At 43.0% G+C, this 9,944-nt stretch overlaps 1 protein-coding gene across 1 annotated transcript in view; it reads right to left on the bottom strand.

Annotated features, from left to right (window-relative positions):
* Positions 1 to 9,944, bottom strand: part of CTPS2 (CTP synthase 2) — an 83,747-nt gene that overhangs the window by 53,640 nt on the left and 20,163 nt on the right. Inside the window, exons 5-9 of the mRNA XM_077761697.1 lie at positions 9,806 to 9,922; positions 9,025 to 9,108; positions 8,050 to 8,130; positions 4,785 to 4,936; positions 959 to 1,091 (exon numbers count right to left, since the gene is read on the bottom strand). Of these exons, the coding sequence (XP_077617823.1) occupies positions 959 to 1,091; positions 4,785 to 4,936; positions 8,050 to 8,130; positions 9,025 to 9,108; positions 9,806 to 9,922 (567 nt within the window). The remainder of the gene's footprint in view (positions 1 to 958; positions 1,092 to 4,784; positions 4,937 to 8,049; positions 8,131 to 9,024; positions 9,109 to 9,805; positions 9,923 to 9,944) is intronic.

Here is a 9,944-nt window from a genome sequence, read left to right as displayed (position 1 = left end):
AAATGATTCAAACAGTACTTCGCAGAAGCGAATGCCAATAAATTCTGTCAACTGAGAAATCATGTACAAACGACTCCTACGTACATAAAAGTGCCTGGAGACCTATATTCTTTTAGTATTTATTTTGTCAAAATCACTATCCGAATATACCTTAACATACAAAAGTTTAAAGGCTCTATAAAGTTTGTAGCCTAACAACTTTTCTATTGTGGTTTTCTTTTTTCTACGAGGGGGTGGGGGACTTGGATGAGCAGGAAGAAGAAGAGAAGAAAGTATTCATCGGAAAGCCACAAATCAAAAGTGATCACGAAAGGAGGGGACTAAACAGGTGAGAGAAGTCAGATAGGTCCTTAGTTGGAAGTTATGAAATTTCTCAGATGTATAAATGTATCTTTTTGCTCATTATATAAAGATTTCATTATTTAAATCAGGATAATAAGGCTTGCTTAAACCATCATATACCTGTATAGAATATCATTAAATATAACATATGTATACATATATGTGTATATATATATTTGTCTAGAAAGATATATACATATGTATGCATTTGTCTAGGAAGATATACATTCAATTGGTAATGACATTACAACAGAGAAGTAGGATTTCAGGAAGGAGGGACCTTCCACTTTCGGCATTTCAGGTGACACTTTGTTTAAATTTCCTATGTTAAGCATGGACTACTTCCATACCTAACAAAGACAAAGAACACACTCAAGCTGCAAATATGAATTCCCCCAGACTTCCCATGCATCTTTTCCCTTTGCTGACTTTGCTCTCTCTCCTTTGACTGTATTAAATCTTAGCCACAAGTCCAGCTATGTGCTGAGTACTGTGAGTGCTCCTGGTGACTTCAATCCTGGAGGCTGTCTTGGGGATCCTTCCTCCCAGCCTGCCTCTGAAACACGAGACGTCACAGCAAATGACTGAAATATGGGGAAGACCAGCCGGGGCTCACCATCAGATTCAACTTGTGGTTGATGGCCAATGCAGAATGTTCTAGGGCTTTGAACACAGAGGCGTAGCAGTCCCTGAGCTTGGTGTATTTGCCAACCAGGGCTATGGAGCACGTTTTCTGCAATCTTTCATACCTGAGACGAAAGCAAAGCTTAAAGGTTATAGGCACGTGATATAACATCACAAACATAATGACAGCCACTGTTCGTTTCCCAAGGCGCTTTTCAAAACCTTAAGGGCAGATGAGCCTCGAACTGGATGTACTTGACTCAAATTCCCCACCCCACCGCCAATGAATGAAAATCTGTGTGCCGACAGATTGCAAAATCATAAGAAACCCTAACATTGGCTTGCATAAGCCGGCACAGATGTAAATCCAAGGAAAGAGTTTCAGAGAAAAAGTTAAAAGCATTAAAAGTTAAAAAGCTCTCTCCATCTCATAAACATGTGCTGTCCTTAAATTCGTTTATAAGGTGACACTGTATAAGAACATGCACTGTGAATGTCAACAGGAAACATTTCAATATTAACTCTGTAAGGTGACATTATATAAGAAAATGCTTTCAAACTGTCTAGAGTAAAAATGGTTACAGTCCCAGCTGGCCCACAAAAGCCAGGTTATTCGTGGCATGCCTGAAGAATGGCACTAACAGAACTCTTTACAATATTACAAGCCATTTAGATCATTTTTATGAGAAAATGCTATTCTACGTAAGACGCTCCATCACATTTTACGATGAAAGACACAATGTTAACTGTTGCTGTTGTAAGGAAATCTGTTCAACGAATAGGAAAATCGTCTGGTCCGGTACTACGTAAGTACAAATGTCATCTTGGGGCTGAAGATGGTTTAGAGTCTGGAAGCAAACCCTTCCCCACACACCTTAGAACAGAAAGGTTGCCATGAGCAGGAGAAGTCCTCCCTCCTACCAACATCTGCTGAGTGTGCCAGAGAAATGTGATCACAGCAGGCAAGCTGGAGAAACACGCCTAAGAAACTAAGGAGTCAAAACTGACAGTAAAGGTGACTTTCCAGAAAGGTGGCTGAACCACCTAGGAAAAGGCGGCTAAATCTTTAGCTCGTTCCAGAATTTTATGTTGCTCTGGAGACTGTGAGGCTGCCTGTGCTTCACCCCATCGCTGCCTAAAGGACACAGGTGACAAAGCAAGTGGCGTCAAGGTAAGATTCCATACCTAGTTAGAGTCACTCGGCAGCTGGGGGAGACAGGGGCGTCCCCTGAGCCACACGTCCCAGGGAGAAGGGCTGCCATTCAGGAAGGGCATGTATCCTGAGCCCACTGGCCTCGTGCTCGGTTTCCCGCTCGGACCTACAGGCCAGGCTCACGGAGCCCTGTCCAGCCCAGCCCTTTGACTTCCGTTCGCTTTCTTGTGTCCTCCCTACAGGCTGTCCTGAGAGGACAGTACACACCATCATTACAAATAAGCCGACAGCACCGCAAGAGACCGAGGCCCAGGTTGTGAATTTCTGACGTCCACAACTGTGGGAGAAGAAATTTCTCACATTTTATGCGGCCCAGTTTGTGGTAATTTGTTTCAGCAGCCACAGGAAACTAATAGGAAGACCAAACACTGGCTTTTAAAAAGCACAGCAGGGGTGCCTGTGTGGCTCAGTCGGCCTCGGCTCAGGTCGTGATCTCACGGTTCATGGGTTCAAGCCCCGTGTCGGGCTCTGTGCTGACTGCCAGCTCAGAGCCTGGAGCCTGCTTCTGATTCTGTGTCTCCCTCCCCTACTCACGCTGCCTGCCTCTCTCTCTCTCTCTCTCTCTGTCTGTCTCTCTCAGAAGTAAATAAAACATTAAAAAAAATAAAAATTAAAAAAATAAAAAAGCACAGCAGCATAGAGTAATTTAGAGTTCTTTCCAATAAAAGTTAAATATTCAAATTTCTAGTGCTGAAAGAGGATCAGCCCCCAAGCTATATAGAAAAATCCTATAAAGCGACTGATTCCTTAACTGTGTCGTCATTCAGTAGAGCCCCTAAGTTCCGAAATGGCACTTTATTTCTGATTTCACTTGCCCCAGCGATTCTAAAACTCTTTTTAAAAGTTTTAAGTGAGAGGTCAAGGAACTTCAATCTACTGGTCATCTACCAAAAAGTCATTTTGTCAGCATCAAACCATTTTAATTAATGGCACTAACTTCAGTAACACTGAGGAACCAATACCCGGTGCCCAATGCAAGATTGAGATCTAATGTGTTTTCTCTCATAATTATCTCAGTGTGGGGAGTAGTATCGCCCCGTGATATAGGGATGCGAAAACAGGTCCAGAGAGGTTAAGTAATCCACCCAAACTCACGCAGCTAGTGAGAGGAAAAGCTGGGGCCCAAAACCAGAGCTTACATTTTTTTATTGAAATATAAATGGCATGTAGTATTATATTGGTTTCAGGGATACAACATAAGGAAGGATTTGATATTCGTATATGTTATGAAACGATCACCTCAATAGGTCTCATTAATGTCCATCACCACAGTTACAATTTTCTTTTTCTTGTGATGAGAACTTTCAAGCTCTATTTCTTAGCAAACGAGAGCCTGAATTTGTAACTGCTGCACCTGTTGCCTCTGCCTAAGCTGCACAAAAAGCCAGGCAGTCAGGACTTTATGGGGTTAGGCCTTCTCTACATCTAGTAAAAGAAACAGGTGACAGGGATTTAATTTCCCTATGACCTCAAATGAGACAAACTTGCTGAAATCAATATCGTTGTCTCAAAGCTAGATCCTATCTGAGATTTTAATAACAATGCTGATAGTTAATAACTGCAGGATAGAACAATGATGATATAGCCTAAACTTCTCATTGAAAGGGATTTCGGGGGGCGCCTGGGTGGCTTAGTCGGTTAAGCGTCCGACTTTCGCTTAGGTCATGATCTCGTGGTTCGTGGGTTCGAGCCCCGCGTAGGGCTCTGTGCTGACTGCCAGCTCAGAGCCTGGAGCCTATTTCAGAGTCTGTATCTCCCTCTCTCTCTGACCCTCCCCTGCTCATGCTGTCTCTCTCTCTCCTAGAAAGAAAAAAAAAAAGAAAAAAAAAAAAGAAAGAAAGGGATTTCGGAGATGACTGACCGGCTCAGTCAGAAGAGCATACAATTCTTGATCTCAGGGTTGTGAGTTTGAGACCCCCGTGGGTGTAGACATTACTAAAAAATAAACTTAAAAAACAAAGCAAAACAAACAGCAATAACAAAAACCTGTGACATTTAAGCCTGTGTAAAATATTCAGAAATGGGGCAGTGGGTATGAAAAAAAATTCAGAAACTGGGCACTTGGGTGGCTCAGTTGGTTAAATGTCTGACTCTTGATTTCAACTCAGGTCATGATCTCATGGCTGGTAAGTCTGAGCCCTGCATCGGGCTCCGTGCTGACAGCATGGAGCCTGCCTGTGATTCTCTCTCTCCCTCTCTCTGCTCCTACCCTGCTCATGCTCTCTCTCTCCCTGTCTCTCAAAATAAATACATTTTTAAAAAAGGAAAAATGTTTAAAAATATAAAATATGTATTCAGAAACTAAGAAATAAACTAATAAATAAATCAAAAGGCTTTCAGAATTAACAACAACAAAAAAATCATTCCGGAATCCAAATTCCTTCAATTCACTTTCATTTAAGTAGAACAAAATCAAAAGCCCCAGAAATCTTCAAAGAATATAGCAAAACACTCTAACAATGTGTTGAAGCTTTAGATAAATCCAGGCCAAAACATACACATGCAGAAAGCTGAATGTGACATAGATATCCTTCAAGCTATGTCTCAGTTCTACCCTCAAACCTAAGAATTATTAAAGATTACATTAGTAATTCCTTTCACGTACCTGTCAGCCATATTTTTCCACTTGAAAAGCAAATTACTTGCAGAATCACCAATGGGCAGATCCAACCTCTCTTTAAAATATTTAACAATGCCTTGTTCTTCCAAAAGCACGGGCACTCGATATGTTGCAGAAACATCATGGATACATATGACCTGATTAATGATGATAAAACACCATATTTAAACGGAACACCTCAAATATGCCTCAAGAATGAGCCAAAACTCGAGAGACATGGTAGTTCATTTATACTGATTGAGGAAAAGCAAGAGCCCGGTGATGCAAACAAGAGGCAGAATTAATACAAGTTTACTTTGAACTCTTTGAACTCATTATTCCAAATCAGGAAACATGGATGCTGTGGTGTGTGTGTGTGTGTGTGTGTGTGTGTATACACAACAATATATATATACAACAATATATATCTGGGCTTTGCTCTCAATTTCTGGCACAAAGCTTCAAAAACCTTTGGAATTTCCTGAGTGACAGGGGTAGGGGTCTTTGTTATTCTAATGAGGTGACTCATGGTGGTCCCTAGATGGCTTCAGGATGGGAGTTGGTCACCAGAAAACCCAACCAAGTTAGGCTGGAACTTTCAGCCACATGACTTCCAAGGACAATAAGGGAGCTGGAGCATGAGTTCAATCACGTGACCAATGATTTACTCAATCATGCCCATATAATGAAACCTCCATTAAAAAAAACTCTGGATACCAAGACTCAGGGGACTGTCCTGGTTGGTACATGTACACAGATGTACCAGGAGGTTGCCACAACCTGACTCCATGGCAACAAAAGTTCCTGTACTTGGGATCCTCCTAGGCCTTGCCCTATGTATCTCTTCATCTGGTCGCTCATTGGCAGTCTTTATAATAAAATGGTGATAGTAAAGATAGCACTTTCCTGAGTTCCATGAGTCATTCTAGAGAATTAGCGAACCTAAGGAAGTTATGAAAAGCCCTAAATTGGGNTAAATTAAAAGTCAACCAGGCAGAAGTGTAAGTGGTTTGGGGACTCTGGAAATTTGTGACTGGTGTCTGAAGCGTGGAGGGGTGGTCTTATAAATAACTCAGCCCCTGGGGCACCTGGGTGGCTCAGTCGGTTAAGCGTCTGACTTCGGCTCAGGTTATGATCTCACAGCTCGTGAGTTCGAGCCCCGCTTCAGGCTCTGTGTTGACAACTCAGAGCCTGGATCCTGCTTCGGATTCTGTCTTCCTCTCTCTCTGCCCCTCCCCTGCTCATGCTGTCTCTCTTTCTCTCAAAAATAGACATTAAAAGAATTAAAAAAAAAGAACTCAGCTCTCAAATCTGCAGACTCTGATGCTCAATTCAGGTAGTTAGTGTCAGAGTTGAATTGCAGGACCTCAGCTGGTGTCAGAGAACTGGTGTTGGAACACAGATGCTTTATGTGTCAATAGCTAAGACATCTGGCCCAAGGCATCACCTTCTAAGTCTAGGCTAAAGCAGTCACACTGAACACGTACACTGTGTCTTCTAAAGGTGGGTGTGCGGTTCGTTTGTGCATTCATTTGTTGCGGTTGCTGCAGCTGTAGTGCTTTTGTCTACTCCCTTCATTTGGATAAATTTCCAAGCACATATTGAATCCAGTCAAATTAATTACACCTGTTAGAGGAGACTGTCTCCCTTAAATGCCAGGTGCTATGGCTGTTTTTCACGTCTACCCTAATGAGCTTTTACCACCCTCTTAAGTACATCCGAGGGGCTGCTGGCAGGCATTTAAGGGTCTGCCACAATCTAAATCAATGCCAAAGAAATATTCTTCTAAGTCTGTGTGTTCAGTCTTCCCAAATCCATTGCCAAATCCACCCACGGGTCCCTAAGTTGTTTGGACACCACCAACTTGATACTTAGGACTTCTGGGCCTCACTTGTGCATTCACAGTGCCAAGAGGTCACTGATGTGAGCTCCATCCTAACTACTAATTCAAACCAAATCTCTGGCCAGCCCAAACTCCCGTAGTGGAAGACACGGAATGTGGGGATATTTACTACTTTATCCTCCAGGTCGAAGAGATATTTTTTCAAATGTCATGGTAATGACCACATCCATAGAGACGCCTCTGACCCTCCATCCTCTCCTCAGGAAACCAGAGGACAAGATCTTTAAATGCAAGTTCACCAGGAACGAAGAATTAGGAGCATTAACTCACATCAGAAAAAATGATGTGCTGAAAAATGCCTAATAAACTAGCCTGTGAATTGATGGGCTAGAGCATTCTTCGGGATCTATAGTCTTGTAGAAAACAGGCTCTGTGTGGTCAGAAATTTGCATTCGTCTGTTCTCAGAGCTCTCAGTAACTCAACTCTGAAAACGGTAACCTCCTTCCATTTCAGTGACCGAGTTATATAGCACAGACACAAAGTACTATGCACCAGTAGGAAGGATACAAAAAACAACAGAACAAAGCCAAAGTGGCTTGATGACATACAAATACAGGACAGCCCTTTAAACCTGCCATCACATTTTTCAAAATCGTTCAGACGCGTGTGCTGACCCCGAAGCATCAGACAGGAGGCTGTGCACTGGACTGTCTCCAGAGATACAGAAATCCAATTAGAGGGTTTTTAGGCTTCAAAGAACCCAGGGCTAATCTGAAGAAAACAAAAGGCTTCTGCCAAACCTCACCTTTTTCCTGAGCGCCATTCATATCGCTTTTTAAACTATAGCCTGCACTGATCCCTTAACACCTAAGCCTCATTGCAAACAAGAGACAGATAAGAGAATGAAAGAAAAAAGAAAAAGCTCTCAGATACCCAGGTGCAAAGTCGTGCAGGACAGANCTCACCATACAGTTTCTGTAGCAATGAATTGAACTGAGGCCACTGATGTAATTGGAAGTGATGGCGTGAATGTCAATACGATGTGTGGTCTGGACGGAGCGAAGCTGTAACACGTACAAAGGAGGAATCGCAGTGAAAGCAATAAGTGTCCCAGAAAGACAAGATAAACAGACGATAAGCAGGCTTCACATGGTTCTCTCTTAGAGGTTTGACGGTAAGTTAAAAAGCCCACCTGGCTTCGTACCTGTAACCTGAAGCATGACTATGCAAAGAAGCCTGTGATCTACCTAAGGAATCAGGAGTCTCGCATCGTTCACTTCAGGGCAAGGGGGCTGTGGCTGGATATGAATCTCCTCCCAAGGCTTTCATAAGTGCCATGAAAAGGAATATGATAATTTAAGAGATGCAAAACATTAGCATCAGCAGAAGTGCCTGCGAGGCAATAAAATCTGAAGAGCAGCACTAACCTGTTCAGGGTTCACATGACAAAACATGGAAATCTTTTCCTTCACGGCCATTTCGATAGGCGTTGAACTCCGGCATACAATCTGTCAAAGTCAGTTTTGCAAAGGTCAGCAAGCAGGAACCCAGCGGTTCGTCCCACCATTCATTTTCAGGAGGATGCTATATTAATCTCTTCTCACAACAGAGACCCGACCAAATATGTGCCTGTTCATCCTGGGCATTCCACTGGACTCTTAGAAACATCAGAGCGCTAATTTAAGCCAGTATAACCAAACTTAACACAAATCTGCCAGTAAAACGTCCAGGCATTTCTAGTAAACAAGAGGGAAGGCTCACAAATGTTGCTTCTTTAGAAACAAGATCAGAGCTAGACCAGGGGTTGGCAAACGTGTTCTCTAAAGGGAACTGTTTGTTATCTCTAAAAGGAAGTGTTTATTACCTCTAGATAATAAACATTTTAGGTTTTGCAAGTCAAGAAGCTATTGTCCTGACTACTCAGTTGTGTCCGTGTAATACAAGGGCAGCTGTGGACAAATGCAAGCTGGATAGATGGTACCAGGTTCCAATAAAACTTTATTTATGGGCAGGAGGCCTGTAGGCCCTTATTTACTAACCTCTGATCTAGACTACTGGTGATAACTGGGTTATCTGCTATAAATCAGAGCAGTGACAGCCCACCCTAGTGGGTCTCAGGAAAATCTCAAAGGTCCCACCTCACTCTAAAAGACCTAAGGACCATAAACATGACGGGACGTTGCACTTGCCAATCACATAAGGACCCTGAGGAGAACAGATGGCCAGTTTAGAAGTGTGTGAAGCTACCCACGAGGGTATGGGAATAAGCCTTCCCTGGCCCCCAGATACCAAAAGTTCCATGTCCAAGGAACCATCTGAGAGATAGAAAGGACTTAGATGATTCTACAGATCAAGAAACGGAGGTCCTATTCCAAGGAATTTACCCACTCTCCTCAACTCACCAGATCAGGAGACAGGCCCAACCCTCTCAGCGCACGGACACTGTTTTGCGTGGGTTTGGTTTTTTGTTCTCCAGTAGCACTGGGCTGAAAAGAAATGGATATTGGATATTTAGCTCTTCTGGATGATGAATGGCTCCCTAGCTTAAAATGTGGAATAAATAAGGAAAAAGTTTCTCTTTTGCTGTCCTCCCTGCTGCTCCCATACAGTGTATTCAACAAACTTCTACGTCCTCTAAAAAAAATGTGGAATCGGGCCGCCTGGGTGGCTCAGCCAGTTAAGCGTCCGACTTCGGCTCAGGTTATGATCTCACGGTTCGTGGGTTCGAGCCTCGTGTTGGGCTCTGTGCTGACAGCTCAGAGCCTGGAGCTGCTTCAGATTCTGTGTCTCGCTCTCACTCTGTCCCTAATCCCGCTCATGCTCTGTTTGTCTCCCAAAAAATGAATAAAACAGGGGCGCCTGNTTGCTGTCTACAGGGCCACCTGGGGGCTCAGTTGGTTAAGTGTCCAACTCTTGATTTCAGCTCAGGTCATGATCTCACGAACTGTGAGACTGAGCCCGGAGGCAGGCTTTATGCTGGTAATGCAGAGCCTACTTGCTTAGGATTCTCTCTCCCTCTCTCTCTGCCCCTGCCCTACTTGTGCACACACTCTCTTTCTCTATCAGAATTTTTTTTTTAAAATGAATTAATGAAAGAAAGAAAGAAAGAAAGAAAGAAAGAAAGAAAGAAAGAAAGAAAGAAAGAAAGAATTTGCTCTCTATATACTTATCTGGAAAGCTCACCTGTGGAACAAGGCTAACATGGATATTGCAGAAATTCTCTCTTTTTGCTTTAAACTGGAATTGTCTGAATGCTTCCACAAACGGCATCCCTTCAATGTCTCCAATGGTACCACCCAACTAGGAATGGGTAAAAAAAACC

The sequence above is a fragment of the Crocuta crocuta genome, unplaced genomic scaffold, assembly GCF_008692635.1.
Source record: "Crocuta crocuta isolate KB4526 unplaced genomic scaffold, BGI_CrCroc_1.0 scaffold657, whole genome shotgun sequence".
Taxonomy (NCBI): Eukaryota; Metazoa; Chordata; class Mammalia; order Carnivora; family Hyaenidae; genus Crocuta; species Crocuta crocuta.
Note: the sequence above shows the minus strand (reverse complement) of the source record. Positions and strands in the feature narration are given on the sequence as shown.